The sequence below is a fragment of the Hypomesus nipponensis genome, chromosome 13 (assembly GCF_054491055.1).
Source record: "Hypomesus nipponensis isolate SF chromosome 13, ASM5449105v1, whole genome shotgun sequence".
Lineage (NCBI taxonomy): Eukaryota > Metazoa > Chordata > Actinopteri > Osmeriformes > Osmeridae > Hypomesus > Hypomesus nipponensis.
The window spans coordinates 5,781,263-5,797,369 of NC_140373.1; the positions used below are offsets into that span (position 1 = coordinate 5,781,263).

The 16,107-nt window shown below is 44.4% G+C and overlaps 2 protein-coding genes across 6 annotated transcripts in view; both read left to right on the forward strand.

Moving 5' to 3' along the window:
- Positions 1–32: 32 nt before the first annotated feature.
- slc35g1 (solute carrier family 35 member G1) lies at positions 33–5,101 on the forward strand. The gene is made up of 4 exons (XM_084670274.1): positions 33–449; positions 1,780–1,960; positions 2,882–3,064; positions 3,184–5,101. The coding sequence occupies exons 1-4, from the start codon at positions 125–127 to the stop codon at positions 3,743–3,745; spliced, it is 1,251 nt and encodes a 416-aa protein (XP_084526400.1). The 5' UTR covers positions 33–124; the 3' UTR covers positions 3,746–5,101.
- A 7,934-nt stretch (positions 5,102–13,035) lies between these two features.
- plce1 (phospholipase C, epsilon 1) overlaps positions 13,036–16,107 on the forward strand; it is a 45,927-nt gene continuing 42,855 nt past the window's right edge. For all 5 annotated transcript variants that reach the window (XM_084669479.1, XM_084669481.1, XM_084669480.1 and 2 more), the window contains exon 1: positions 13,036–13,851. In XM_084669479.1, coding sequence (XP_084525605.1) covers positions 13,051–13,851 — 801 coding nt within the window. In that variant the 5' untranslated portion in view covers positions 13,036–13,050. The remainder of the gene's footprint in view (positions 13,852–16,107) is intronic.

The following is a 16,107-nucleotide window of genomic DNA, read 5'->3' on the forward strand; positions in this document are numbered from 1 at the left end:
AAAGTAATCATTGCATGCTACTCTGTAGACACCAAGGTTACATATTAATCGCTCTGTTTCACTCAGGACAAGGGGAAACACGCACTCCAAGGCATGCCACCTGTTGCATCTTTCCGAGGGTGATATGACAGAAAGTAGCGCTTCCATAGACGACCGAGTTTTATCGGTCGTTCCACGTAGACAGGAAGATATCAGAGTAGTGTTTCACAAAGTTGCCGATATCGAAGACGAGGAAGACGATGTACACGCAACAGAGAGGCTTCACTTACAAAGTAACAGTCATGATTCACCGTGTATCAGGATTGATGATGAAAAGGCAGGCAGCACCACAAAAAAAGTGGACAACACCAATGCCATTCTTCGGTTCTGTTCCCGGTACACATGTTGTAGAAGTGACTGCAGCGACGGGAATCCCATCCCAGCCGGGGGAGAAACCCCGTCTGATAAAGGTAGTTGAGCATTGGAACATCATAGTGATTTAAAATTAGTATTGCTATTATATTACATTCATCATATCTATTTCGTCGATGTAAGTTTCCGGATCCGTGTCCCTCTATGATTAACTTTGAGATTAAAATGATATCGAAAGAAAATGATTAGCAGTTCGAGAGCCAATGACCTCTCTCGTAGCACGTTATGTAACTGACGTAATCTCTTGTTCTGTACAGTGTAGAAATAACTCCCAAGTAATATAGTCCTGATAGTAATTCAAACTCGTGTACGTTATTCAAACAGTTTCTTCAGAGCTGTAGAATTAAGTATTTATTGAATTGTCTAATAATCCGGTTTATCATCTAAATATCATCCAGTATGACGGTGCAGTTATCCTCAAACTCAAAAGTAGAAGCCTGGTATAAATGTATTCCAACCATTAGCCTAATATAAAAACGCAAATACCTTTTTATTTCCATACAACATAGGCCCATTCCAAAATATCAGAGCCAAAGCATTACTTTAAAAATTGTACAATGATCAAGCAAGGGAATAGCCTTCATTATTTCCTGCCTCTGATGAGTCGGCTCTCGTCGAAGAGACAATAGTTTCCTTGTTTATTAAATATTGCTGTGTCAGGCTGACATGATTCAGACCTTTCCTCTTAATGGCCTTCGAGTTTAAATATTTTTGTCTAGTTTTGCTTCTGTTTATGCTGGCACTGATAGCATAGAGATAGAACGACCAGTAAATCTTTATAGAAATAAATTAAATATATTTGATATAGATATAAAAAACAAAAATCATTCAGATATCAGATTAACATTAATATTTTAGCCAACACAACAGTAATCTATCCATTAGTCATGTTGTTTTTGTGCTGTCCTTTGTTAGAGCTAAGCCCCCAATGGTGTACAAATAAGCTTCCCAAAGGTGAAGCTGCCTTTCCTGGTTTCCCAGAGAGCTTCCTTGACAACCAGACTGTCTGTCTTTTGTGGAGTTTGATCTTTTCAGCTCAGGCCTCATACCGTTCTACTGTATTTCTCTCTCTCTCTCTCTCTCTCTCTCTCTCTCTCTCTCTCTCTCTCTCTCTCTCTCTCTCTCTCTCTCTCTCTCTCTCTCTCTCTCTCTCTCTCTCTCTCTCTCTCTCTCTCTCTCTCTCTCTCTCTCTCTCTCTCTCTCTCTCTCTCTCTCTCTCTCTCTCTCTCTCTCTCTCTCTCTCTCTCTCTCTCTCTCTCTCTCTCTCTCTCTCTCTCTCTCTCTCTCTCTCTCTCTCTCTCTCTCTCTTCCTCTCTCTCTCTGTAATAACCTCTACCCACTACTCCTCCTCCCTCTGTCCGTCTCCAGAACCAGAGAAGAAGCGTAAGTGTCCAGGCTTGGGTCTTTTCTACGGCCTCCTATCAACAGTATTCTTCTCTGTCATCGCCCTCCTGGTGAAGAGTATCGAGGGCATCCATGCCATAGAGATCAGCGCCATTCGCTGCTTCTTCCAGATGCTGTTTGTCATGCCTCTGCTGCTCTATCACAAGTACGTGGCACACACATACACACAAGCTATGTCTCTCTCTCTCTCTCTCTCTCTCTCTCTCTCTCTCTCTCTCTCTCTCTCTCTCTCTCTCTCTCTCTCTCTCTCTCTCTCTCTTTCTTTCTCTCTCTTTCTCTCTCTCTCTCTGATGACATGATGACACTCCCTCAGCCTCGCTCAGATTCCTAGTTAGATTAGGAATCCAGTGCTCCACTGCTGTCTTAATTACCTGATTTGTAGGGCGTGGCTCTAGAAGTGTAACTAAACTGGTAAAAAATTGTGAAAGCTTCTGACTTTGCTTTTCCATAATAATAATAATACATTTTATTTCTATCGCTTTTCATTTGAAAACAAATCTCAAATTTCTAATAGAGGCCTCTTTCATTATTAATTATATTAATCGTGACTACATTCCTTTTGTGACTTATTAGCCAACATCGGTCAATTTACTGCTTTCATCATGTCTGTACAGGTGATTGCTGAATGTTATGTTATATCTGTGTTTTGTGAGTGCTGTACCCTGTCATCCAGTCTAATTGTTATAGCTAATTATTTGGTGGAAACAGACATAAGTCCTGTTCTGATTGTCCCTCCCTCCCTCCCTCCCTCCCTCCCTCCCTCCCTCCCTCCCTCCCTCCCTCCCTCCCTCCCTCCCTCCCTCCCTCCCTCCCTCCCTCCCTCCCTCCCTCCCTCCCTCCCTCCCTCCCTCCCTCCCTCCCTCCCTCCCTCCCTCCCTCCCTCCCTCCCTCCCCCCTCCCTCCCTCCCTCCCTCCCTCCCTCCCTCCCTCCCTCCCTCCCTCCCTCCCTCCCTCCCTCCCTCCCTCCCTCCCTCCCTCCCTCCCTCCCTCCCTCCCTCCCTCCCTTCCTTCCTTCCTTCCTTCATTCCTTCCGTCTCATCTCCTGGTCTCCATCCCTCCCCTGCAGTATTGGATTCCTGGGCCCGAGGGACAAACGTGTTTACCTGGTGCTGCGCGGCCTCCTGGGCTCCAACGCCATGATCCTGCTCTACTACGCCGTGCAGCAGATGCCCCTGGCGGATGCCACCGTCATCATGTTCTCTAACCCTGTCTTCACCTCCCTGCTCGCCTGGATTTTTCTTAAGGAGAAGTAAAAGCGCTGCTACTACAACTACCACGTTACTGAACTTGTTTTCAAAGCAGTTCTCAAAATGCCTCACAAGTTAAAAAAATACAAATAATTCACTGTCCTTATTGTGTCCTCTCCAGGTGCACCATTTGGGACTGCGTTTTCACAGTCTTCACCCTGGCAGGTGTCATCCTCATTGCCCGGCCGCCCTTCCTCTTCGGGGCGCGTACGGAGGGTATCGAGGGCGACTACACCAATCACCTCAAGGGGACAATCGCTGCCTTCGGCGGCGCCATTGCTGCCGCGTTTGTCTTTGTCGTTCTCAGGAAGATGGGGAAGAGTGTCCACTACTACCTCTCTGTGTGGTACTACGCCGTCATGGGCTTCATAGAGTGTGTCATCGCTCTGTCAGTGATGGAGGAGTGGACTCTGCCCTTCTGTGGGCGGGACCGCTGGATCCTGATGCTGATTGCGGTGCTGGGGATCGCAGGGCAGATCTTCCTCACCAAGGCTCTGCAGATAGAGAAAGCCGGGCCTGTGGCCTTGATGAGGACGGTGGACGTGGTCCTGGCCTTCACTTTCCAGTTCCTCTTCTTCGACCGTAAGCCGACCTGGTGGAGCCTGGGAGGGGCTCTGTGTGTGGTGGTCAGCACTAGTGGAGTGGCTCTCAGGAAGCTGTATGCCAACAAGATGAAGAGTTGACTTAAAGATGCACAAGAAAACCCTTGTCTTAATAAGGGTTGAATTTTTGAAATGTTATTATTAAGTTATTAAATGTTAACCATACAAAATGAGAAAACCTTAAACGTATGTATTTAATGATGATGTCATAGACCTGACACCTGATGTGTCATACAATATGTTGTAGAAGATGTCATTTGATGATGTTGTATAATGCTGATGTTTGAGGTAAACCAAAGAAACTTCTTACACGACGTTACTGTAAGGTTTTACATTCTCAGAGAGATGCTGAATATTGATACTTTTAGTATTGAGCATTTAATTACATATAATATTTTTGTAACCCATATAGTCTGGAAATGGTTAAATGTGTGATGATTTGCACTTGGAAATATTGAGGGTTAGAATTGAGTGTGATCAAACGCACATCTCCATTCTATTTTCTCAGTGGTAATATACATTAGCAATAAATAAAAAAAAGTCTTGTAACAAACTGGGAGAAAACCAGTTGCTGGTAAAACAGAATGATGCATACATCATATCAAAGTTTGAAATCTAAAAACAAGAACTATTGGTCAGTTGATGGTCATTCAGGCATTCATGGCAAGACTGTGGAACACCTTTTAAAAACCAACTGCCTTCCTTTCATATTTCTACTAGCTATTAAAAATGAAGCATTTGAGTTTGCACACTGTTATATTACATGAGTTTTGACTCCACTGTGATCATTAAGCTTTTACTCTGTAGTTTTCTTATTCATGTCAACAGCTATTTTATATGGTATCTTCCTGTTTTTCAGGAGAAAAACTCAGTTGTGAATACTTTATAAAAGCACTTTCTTCAGAATTAAAAAAAGAAAGTCTAAGACTTGAATTAGTATTTACCTTGCTGTGGTAAATATATATACTCTTACTTAAATTTGCACAATCATATGCAACTATGACTGTTTAGGGCTCTTATAGTGATACAAACCTTTTTTTAAATATATGGTTGTATGATGTCTTTTTCTATATTGTTTATAAACAGTATATTAACATGTCACCATTGTTCATGGGACCATATTTGAAGTCAGGTGGTCAGAGATGTAAAGGCATATAAAAGCATCTCTATTTTTGCTATGGATTGAATACATTTGCTTAACTAATAGTAGTCAAAGCACAATAGAGTATTCTTATTATTCTTACAGTTCCTTGTAATTAAGCAATTACATGTATTACCTTTGAGCAAAACACTAATCCAGTGGATTACATTTGTACTGAAACATTAGACTCATAAGAACTGCTTTAAACAATATTACTTTCAATAAATATTTGAAGGTATTCTTTAAAATGTAAAATATTGTGTGAGTTGATTCTGAAATAAAGCAGATAAACAATATATATTTTGTCTCAATTTTGCATTGAATGTGTGTGATGACAAACTCCACAAATCATTATTGGTTTCTCCCTTGCCAGCTGGGCCCCATTGTGAGTCTAAGGACTCAGGCCTTCTCATAATACAGATAGTGTGATTCACAAATCCATTTGCTGTTGTTACACACAGCCATTGTTGTAATCCAGCTAAACTAACAACTCAATGGAGGACAACGGCTGAAATCTCTATTGATTTGCACAAACCACTGAGTCAGGTAGCTGTCAGTGCTTTCAGTCTCTCTACCTGTGTGTGTGTGTGTGTGTGGGGGGGGGGGGGGGGCAGGGGGCAACCATTGTCATTTTCCCCTGTATGGGGCTTTAGACAATTTTAGACATGCCCTTTCTACAGCTTTCTTCCATTGCATTGATTAACTATGTATTGTGAAGAAGGAATATAATGCATTAAAACATGGTCCTAAAAGCTTAGTTTAAACAGACTTTATGCAGTTCACATGGAATCGTTTTTTAATATGAAGATATGTATTACCCCCTTCCTCTGTAATTACAGTAATGGTTTTTGACAAACAGTATGCAACGCAAACTACAACAACCTCTTATACTCACCAGATGGCGTATTTTGCCTAGGTTTACATATGGTGAAATGTATTGTGAAGCGGTGAAGGCATGTTATTTAGAGAAATTAAACAGAACACTCATGTCATTAGCTGCCTTTAAAAATGTTTTTACTCAAACTACCCAGATACAGTTCAGACAAAGGGGTATACCCCTTTTAATCAAATGATCTAGTATACTAGATCGTTTGATCCTTTGATTAAAAGTTAATCATATATAAGGGACGACGATACTAGTGTTACAAATGAACAATAGGAAAACAACTATTTGTGACGTGGGGATACAATTATTGATAATGAAATAAATCTCTTGAGTTTAGACATCGTTACTTGGTTTGATTTAAGGGCGGAGGTCTCCAACATTCTTGCAGGATGGCATAAGACCATCAGGAGAACGGCAGGGAATTGGAAAATATTCTCTCATTTTCCAGGTTGAATAGTTAAGTTTAATAGTAGGCTAGGCCTACACACACACATACACACACGCACGCACGCACACACACACACACACACACACACACACACACACACACCCTGAAGGGGAGTGACTGAGGGACGAGGGGCGGGCGCGGGAAGCCTAAACTACAAAATACATTGGTTGTTACGTATAGGAAGTAAAAGTGATAATAGAATAGTTTTCTGAGCATGTGTTCGAGTCGCCTCTCCTAACAAATGCATTCAGGTACTATAAACCATAGTAAAAAGACAAATCAATAAATCGCAGCCGCCTGTCGAGCTACCTAAATTAAAATAGTTAATTCCCTTTTATCTAATGTTTAAACCTTCATCCACAGCTACAGTGAAACAAAAGGCAACCACAGATACTGCTGCCAGACATTCCAATGTAGTGACAGTGCACTGTGCATTCGGGCTGCTTATCATTACCAGCCCTGCAACGCCTATTGTCCTCCCGAGCTGCCGCGAACTGGCCACTACAAGCCAGCACCTCTAGTCCCAGCTGCCGGGAGGCGGTGTTTGGGTTTCTTCTCCTCATCTCATCAAGCCGAGCCACTCTCTTCCCGATCGCGATAGCTCATAACTGGTGTTACAGAGTTATCATCGGAAAGTAATTGGACTTTTCTGGATTGATTGATTCGCTGCAAATGCAAAGTTTGTTTGGTGAGTAATGTTTGTTTGTGTACTATAATTAGTTCTGCTGGAGACACATAAGCTGCAAATGCACGTCGCTTTGTAAACCCAATATTTTGTGGCAATTCAGAACCCTTGTTATCATGTAGGATCAAATACAAATTGATAACGTATAAGTCTATCGGTTGGCATACATCAGCTCCAAATTGATCATCCGAGTTAATTTGTTGACAACTCGTTTGACAGGGAAATCCTAGTGTTTCAATCCTTGCAGTTCATGACCATTGACAAATGCATCTGTTCTAATTTGATTGGTGCACTACATTCACAACACGCACGTTTTTTTTACTTCAGAGAAAAGGTGTGCGTGTGCGTGTGCGTGTACGAGTCGATGTTTATGTTTTCCTAAGTCTTCCAAACCTTTCTGCGTGATACCTATAGTCTCCCAGCTTTTTGGTATCACAGGAAAAAGTTGTCCTTGTCAAATTGTCACATCAACTCATTTTTTGGCATTCAATTATAATGTGTCAAATAGTTCATCTCTAATATGCAGTGTCATTTTAACTCTAGGTAAGTGTCCAGAGGATGCTCCAAGCAGTTCAAACAAGAGTATGGTGCAATAAAAGTATAAACTTGATGTAGGCCTATATAGGCCTATAGAATTATGCAAAATCAGTATAGATAACTTCCTACCTTGCTAAGCAGTAGGTACATTTTGCTCTACTACTGTATATATGTAGGGCGAGAGTCTGTATTTACCAAAGTAAATAAAACGAGGAAACATAAAGATGCATAGAGAAGGATACTGTTCTCTCACTCTTTATGGGGTATACAGGATAGGCTTCATTATGTCAAAGCACAAATGTTCTTATAGACGAGATAGAAATATGCACAGCATTTGTCTATAGTCTGCAAGTACCATCGACCCTCCAGAGGCTTGAGTCAGCCCTCTCCCCTTGTTATTATACGCACACACACACACACACACACACACACACACACACACACACACACACACACACACACACACACACACACACACACACACACACACACACACAGGCTCCCTCTTTCCACTGGCGTCCTCTGCCCAGCCTTCTAATCAGATCCATATGTTCTCCAGGACCCTCCATGAACAGGATCCTGTTAGATTCGGTTCTTCCCCTTCGTAACCAGACGTGATCTCTGACTACTTTTGTGACACTAAAGTGGACAATATTAAGTACGTTTTCACACATTATGAAAATACCAAACTACCTATTTTCTCTCTCTAGGCCAAGCTTGGTGTCAATAAGTCTTATTTTTTGGAAATATGTGTTTTTTTCCAGTGTCAAATTTGCGTCTGTGTACACAATGATGTTAAGTCTTTGTTGTGCAAGGGAAGGAATGTCCATCTATTGTTATTAGATGACATGTCTTTTCTTCTGTGAACTCTTAAAGAGGGGGATTTGTCCAGACTCACTGTGTGCCAGTCAGAACTGCAGCATCTCTCTCTCTCTCTCTCTCTCTCCCTCTCTCTTACTGTCTCTCTCTCTCTCTGTGTCTCTCTCTCTCTGTCTCTGTCTCTCTCTCTCTCTCTCTCTCTCTCTCTCTCTCTCTCTCTCTCTCTCGTGTCTTTGTATCTTTCTCTATGTCTCTCACTCTTTCTGTCTCCCTACACCAATCTTTTCTCTTTTCTCCTCCTCACTCACTCTCACTCTCACTCTCTCTCTCTCTCTCTCTCTCTCTCTCTCTCTCTCTCTCTAACTCTCTCTAACTCTCTCTCTCTCTCTCTCTCTCTAACTCTCTCAGTTACCCCATGTGAGGCTGGCCTAATCACATACCAGCGCGTGAGTCATCACTTGGATGCGTTGAGAAATAATCCCACATGAATAACCCCTAATCCCCAACCCCACCAGAAGGCCTCCAGTTAACTGTGGGACAAAAACGTATTGATGATTTAGGGAGCATTATACCAATTTAACAATTGTTCTAAACTTCCCCTTTCCTGGTTGTTGTTGGTGATGCAAGGTAAAAGACATCCACTGCATACCTGTGGATGCTAGTTTAGTTTGGCTCAGATGTCAGAGCAATAAACCGAGCAAATATCTAAACACGTGTCAGATGTTTCTAAATACTATAAAATAATTAAATATTGACAAACAAAATGGACAATATGTTAGAATGGAAAACTATGCTGACCTGGCTTTTATCTAACTAATATCTGGATGAAGCTGATATGATTCTTCAGACTGTGTAGGAAGGATTTTTTTCATCCTATCTGGCAGGTGTGAGTGGCCAAACCTGAAACTCTGAAGGAGCTGACACTCCCTCAGCCTCGCTCAGAGAGAGAGAGAGACAGAGAGAGAGTCCTAGTTAGATTAAGAATCCCGTGCTCCACTGCTGTCTTAGTGACCTGATTTGTAGGTTGTGGCTCTAGAAGTGTAATGGAACTGGTGAAGAATTGTGAAAACTTCTGACTGTGCCTTTTGTTATTAATAGTATTAATTGTGACAACCAGAATCAGAATAAAGTTTAAACGCCAAGTAAGTGCACACAAACAAGGAATTTACTTTGGTGGGCAGGTGCATAGATTAAACATATAATAAACATATACAAATCTTAAAAATATGCGTGCGGTCCTTAAATATACAATATCAAAAAGTAAGAATGTAAAAGATTTACATAAGAATACTGACAAAATTTGTACGATATAAAATTAAAGTACTAATAAAAGAATGCAGTAGGGCTGTAATGAGCAGTAATTTAACTCTTAGTACTTTTGTGACTTATCAGCAAACATCTGTCAATTAACTTCCATCAATTTCATCTTGTCTCTACAGGTGATTGCTGAATGTCATGTTACACCTGTATTTTGTGTCTGCTGTACCCTGTCATCCAATCTAATTGTTTACTGGTGGAAACAGACATGTAGGTCCTGTTCTGATCTCTCTCTCTCTCTCTCTCTCTCTCTCTCTCTCTCTCTCTCTCTCTTTATCTCTCTCTCTCTCTCTCTCTCTCTCTCTCTCTCTCTCATATCTAAGGCATTGTGAATATCAATAAAGACGGTACAGTTGATTTAGCTTCAACTTACGCCATGCCCATAGGCAGTCTCTCTCACACACACAACCAATAAGGTAAGGACTGCCACTGGCTAATAAGAGTTACCTGGATACATACATCCAATCCTTTTATTGAATGTAATAATTGTACAAAGTTCAGTCAATTAGAAACAATTTGATATTTTCTGGTTTGCTGCCCATTGCACTTGTCTCTGTGACCTGGTTCTCCTGGTTGTTTCTCTGCTGGCAGCAAGCTGTGATTTGCCCTACAAGACCTCTTTGTGTGTCCTGTCAGGGTTGCACAGCAGCTGATAACACAAGAACTGTGATCCGTTGGCAGGACTGATTTGGAGGCTTGACTCCCCAGCCCTGCCCAGTGTTAGCACCGTGCTGTTGTCACTCAGCGCTTCTCAGACCTGAGACAGGCCGAGAGACAAGGCTCCTGGACCCAAGCACGGTTTGAATCCCACACGCTCATGGTAAGTTGTTTTGACTGTTTGGGAGCAAAGGCTTTTAATATCTGGTATATGTGGGGTTGCATGTTGATGCAGGCTACTAATGGGCCAGAGTTATCATGGGGGATTAAAGACTCACTGTTATATTATGGGTTCGGAGAAAGAGATAAGAGTTATTTTTTCCAGACTTCTGTTAACTGTACCGTAGGACATCTCAGCGTAGTGTCTTCTGATCTGACCTGTTTTTCCAGTGGTATTCAATGTCAAGAAGAAAATCAGTTACAGTCACTAATCTGTCTGATGACTTTATCTGCAATTGTCCTGTTTCAGCTGTTGTAATTATAAGTAATGTAAGATCCTATACTTTATACTGTTATTAGACCACAGCGTTGCTGTAGATTAGGTTTTAAGTGCGTGAAAAAGATTAAGCAGCTCTTTCCTTCTTACGGGGAGGAGGAAAGGGCTGCTTTCAGAGCTGTTTCGTTTAAGGACAGACCGGGGTATTGTATCATGATAAGAGATAATTGTTAACAAATGTGAGAGGAGGGAGGGGGGCATGAGCAACAAACTAAACACTTTTTCTCGCCAAAGGTATTGTATTTTTCCTCTGATTCAGATTGAATCCTTCTCCCTTTGCCCTTCACTGTCCTCTCTCTCTCTCTCTCTGTCTGTCTGTCTGTCTGTCTCTCTCTCTCTCTCTCTCTGTCTGTCTGTCTGTCTGTCTGTCTGTCTGTCTGTCTGTCTGTCTGTCTCTCTCTCTCTCTCTCTCTCTCTCTCTCTCTCTCTCTCTCTCTCTCTCTCTCTCTCTCTCTCTCTCTCTCTCTCTCTGTCTCCCTTCTCTCTCTCTCTCTCTCTCTCTCTCTCTCTCTTTCATCCCCCTCTTTTCCTCTACTGATGCATGTCAGCCTTCAGAAGAGGTTACTCCTTCAGCAGACAGACAACCTGATGTATGGTCTGGTGTGTGGGTGTGGGAAGGTTGGTCTGGGGTTTGGCTTCTAAAGGGACACAGAATCAATGGACTTAGACCACCCCCCACCCCCTACACACACACACACACACACATACATACACATGCACACACATAAGCTCCCCTCCCTGGAGTGGCCTCACATTCCAGCAACCCACGTGTTTTTACAGGGGGCTTTTCTGCTGCCATCGCAGACCTAGCGCTGCAGCACGGTCTGACTGAGTGTTTTTCTGACCAGAACTGTTTACAGACCCACTGCTTGTGCAAGACCAGTGCAAACCTAGAACCATGCTATTTCTAGTTATTATTGACAGTAAGGCACATGATGTAGATGAAAATGCCCTTGTGCACATAATGAGAGAGACGGAACAGATGTCAAAGTCTGGGGTCCAGGCAGCAGTCAGACACTGAGCTTTGGGTACACAGTCACAACAAGATGCCAAGGTTACTATACCAAAAACAAAGCCACTCAATGGATTGTGTAGTTGGTTCAGGGGGATGAGTTCTTATGCATCTTCTGTCATCTGGAGATATTATGGAACATATAACATGGCACTTTTTAATGGATGTCCAGGTTCTCTCAGAAGTTCGACTGGTATACTAAGACGACAGGGCAGTGTGAGGTGTATAGGTGTGAGATAGTCTCGGATCCCCCCGTTTTCACAGATAATTGCTTTCTGTTCTCTTTCTCACTTTAACCTTTTCTCCCTCACATTGAGAATGTGAAACACTAATGTTGTCTTTCACCCTCTCCTCTGAAACGGAAGGATTGATGACTGATGTAGCAACTTCATCAGTCTGGTTTAAGTCTCAACAACCACGCTAATCTAGGCACCTTCACAACAGGATGTGAAATGTTGGTGGGAGAGCAATAGAAGATGTCAAAAAGAGATAATGTATGCACATTTATGCTAATTTATGCATGTATGTGTGTGTTTCCAAAACCAGAGAGAGGCCTTACCAGAAGGACAGAGCAAAGGAACCAGTGACATCATAGTGACTATCTAGCTGTCAAACCCAAATAACCACACACACTCACTGAATGTGGACAGGAGTATCCAGGAATTCTTCTGCTGTCCAGGGTCAAGGCTTATATCCTAGTTTATACAGCTGGATCGGCTTCTGTTTTGACAACATAGTCTGTTTGGTGTGAAGGTGCTCTGGATCTGCCTACCTACACCTCCATCTCTGTCCTTCAAACTGAATGATTGTTGGCCTGCTGATCTTTAGATGCTCAATGACCTGAGGCTTCAGCAGAGAGAGGAAAAACAAGGGACACTATGACTTCAGAAAAGGAGACTTGCGTGACACGGCGTAAACCAGGAACTACAGATCCCAGTACGCACCAGAACAATGAAGAAAGACGGCATTCTGACCAACCGTTGGTGAGCAGCCAGTGTAGCCCCACCTCTAGCCCACCCCTCCGGCTGTACAGGAAGTTATCTTGTGACTGTTTAGATGGGAAGTTTCTGGAAACAGGATGTCAAAACTGGGATTACCGTTTTAGAGAAGCTAGCTCTATAACCTCCCACAGTGTCGCTTCAACACAGCACTGCATGTATCCCAGACAGCCCTGTGGGTCAAATGACCTTACAAATAGAGCTCGGAGTCACGGGACAGGGTTCTTGTACAGCGAGTGTGGACTGGACACTGTGTGTCAAGAAATAGGTCCCGCTGCCCAGTGTTCTACTCCCCAGGGTTCCACTTCCCATGGTTGTGCTCCTAAGGGTTCTATTCCCCGGGGTTATACTGCTGGGACTGTGGAGAGTCCTCAGGCCGCAGCTAGTGGAATGCCAGCGTGGAACTGCCCAGAGGGAAACTCCTGCCAACTGGAATGTGACAGCGCTGCTCTGGTCTCTCACAGGCCCAGTGCTCGTCCCAACTCTTGTCACTGCTCCAGTCCCGGCCCTTCTGCCTGCCCCTGCTTCCCCAGCCCCAGCTCCAGCCCCAAACCCATGTTAAGCCCCAGACTCAAGCTCACCGCTCAACGTCGGAGCAGCTTGCCCGTGTCTGTGTTATCAACTTCTCATTCTCCCCAGGGAGTCCCAGGCTCCCCAGATACCTCTCCCAAGACTAGAGCTTCCCTCTGCAGGCATGAGGCACGCAGACTCTGCCCGAGAGACGGCTACTCCAGCCTAGAGAGGCTGAACAGGAGAACCAAGCCCATGGTCTCCTCCGTGGAAAATCTCTTCCTCCGTCGGGCTTCCCTTGAAGCCATGTCAGCTTTCAGGTCACCACTGGGGTCATCACCTGGGGCAACAGTCAGCCCACCGAAAAGCGACAGTGATGGAGGCCTGTCAGACAGTGAATTTGTACGGAACAAGAAGGAACGCTCCACTGTTCTGGTCCGGAGGTTCTACAGGAACAACCAGACGGTGAAGAAGTCTGTGTGTACCGGCACCAGAGCCATCGTTAGGACTCTACCCTCAGGTCACATTTCCGACCATGCCTGGGGGGTTGTTTGTAGAAGAACCTGGTGCCCCAGTGAGAAAGACATTCAGCCAATCAGAAAGCATGGTCTGGAGGATCTTGTTACCAGCCTGAAGGTCTGCAGAGCTCTGCTACGGTACCCTGGGGTCAGATTCTCACAGGTAAGAGAAGCTTTACACACACATGCACACACTCACATGTTAGGGGTCAGCGTCTCAGTCATTAGATAGTTTGTCTTTCACACCCATGCTACAGGTTCCATGAAAGGACCCACTGTTATGAGGCCCACTGCAGCCCCTCCTGTGAATGTGTTAACCAACCCTCACACACACCAAACCTAACCATGCTGACACCCTCACCATCTTGTCCCAATTTTCATTTTTATACCCAACTGTGAATGTTTTGGAACCACCACCTCACAGATTGCTGTAATTCAGCTAATACTATGAGTGGGAAATTTGGTGGAAAAAGTCATTTACAGTGTTTGCTCTCGTCTGTTTAGTTTAAATATTCCGCTTGTTATGTGTGTCGGAAAAAGAGTGGGGGACTCCACGGCACAGTCTGTCTCTTTGTCCGGGGTTGTTCTCTCCACCTCCTCTCCACCTCCTCCTCCTCCTCTCCTCTCCTCTCCTCTCCTCTCCTCTCCTCTCCTCTCCTCTCCTCTCCTCTCCTCTCCTCTCCTCTCCTCTCCTCTCCTCTCCTCTCCTCTCCTCTCCTCTCCTCTCCTCTCCTCTCCTTTCCTCTCCTCCTCCTCTCCTTCTCTCCACCTCCTCTCCTTCTCTCCACCTCCTCTCCTCTCCACCTCCTCTCCACCTCTCCTCTCCACCTCTCATCTCCTCCTCCTCTCCACCTCTCCTCCTCCCCACCTCTCCTCTCCTCCGCAGCAGTGGAAAAGTGATTTATCTGCAGTTAGTTCTGCTGTCTGTGAAACTGAAACACTGAGCTGGCATTGGCTTACAGTTACAAACCATGGAATCTATCTCCTGGTTACTGCCAAGAGAGATGGATTGAGAAGAGAGAGAGGAATGGAGAGAGAGAGAAAAAGGATATTTGGAAAGAGAGTTCTGGTGAGGGTGCCAGATGTTGTTGATGGTCGGGTTTACGATGTATTGAGGTTGAGGTGAGGTTGTAATGAGTTTGAGTTGAGGTTGAATTGAGTTTGATGTGAGGTTGTATAGAGGTTGAGGTCAGGTTGAGGTGAGGTTGTGTTGAAGTTGAGGTGAGGTTTCATGGTAAAGGTCTTATTAACATCCAGAGAGGATCTGCCACAAAACATTAAAAGCCTGAGAAAATACGGTCCAATGGCTGACTGCCTTGTTCAACCACAACCTCCACGTTAAGCATGCCTACAGTATGTGTGTGTGTGTGTGCGCGTGCGTGCGTGTGTGCCCGCTCATGTGCATGTGTCGACCACAACAGAGCCAACCTCTGTGTAAGAGTATGTGGTGAGGGGCGCTGGTGAGGGCCGCTGGTGAGGAGTGCTGGTGAGGGGTGCTGGTGAGGGCCGCTGGTGAGGAGTGCTGGTGAGGGGTGCTGGTGAGGGGTGCTGGTGAGGAGTGCTGGTGAGGGGCGCTGGTGAGGGGTGCTGGTGAGGAGTGCTGGTGAGGAGTGCTGGTGAGGGGTGCTGGTGAGGGCCGCTGGTGAGGAGTGCTGGTGAGGGGTGCTGGTGAGGGGTGCTGGTGAGGGGCGCTGGTGAGGGGCGCTGCAGTGGTTGCAGTCAGTTTTATGAGTCCTTTGTGGTGCAGGGATATGGGCTGTATTCAGGCCAGCCTCCAGGCTCCACTCATAATGAGACCATTGAAAAGCCTGCTAGTCGCAGCGCCTGTCAAAACACCAGCCACAGTATGCCTATGGAGTTACCATAGGAACCAAACACAGAATAGTATAGTCACTGATTCTTATATGGCCAACTAACACACACACACACGTACACGCACGCACATACACACACACATGTGCTTCAGTACTCAAAAAACAAGCGCACAAGTACACTTATTCTCTCTCTCATACACACACACGCACACTTACACAAGGAGGTGTGTGTGAGTGGGCAGTAATGAAGGTGTAGTTGAGAAATTCCAAGGTATCCCCTGGCCTACTGTTTATTACCTCAGCTAAGGAGGTAAGCCAAAGCACACAGGATTATATGATGGAGGGATCCTAGCAGAGTAACACTGGCAGAGAGAGTAGGAAAATAAGAGTTTCTAGCAGAATATAGGGGGAATGAAGTTTGAAAGGGAAGAGTTTGGGAGGTAAAAAGGGGAGTGAAGTTTGTGTCATCGTACTGAGCAAGATACGTGAGGCCTAACAGAGACCGAAAGGACCTTGCTTTATTGTGTTCTGTTTCTGCTTCCTGAACTTTACAACCTGGGAGCTTTGCATGTCTTCATGACATGTTTACAATCATCATGTACGTA

Bases quoted from the DNA above. Each gene is read 5' to 3' on its own strand.
- slc35g1 (XM_084670274.1), top strand. From the start codon at position 125: ATGACAGAAAGTAGCGCTTCCATAGACGACCGAGTTTTATCGGTCGTT. The intron at 1,961-2,881 runs GTACGTGGCACA...CCTCCCCTGCAG, and splicing joins CCTCTGCTGCTCTATCACAA to TATTGGATTCCTGGGCCCGA. The intron at 3,065-3,183 runs GTAAAAGCGCTG...TGTCCTCTCCAG, and splicing joins TGGATTTTTCTTAAGGAGAA to GTGCACCATTTGGGACTGCG.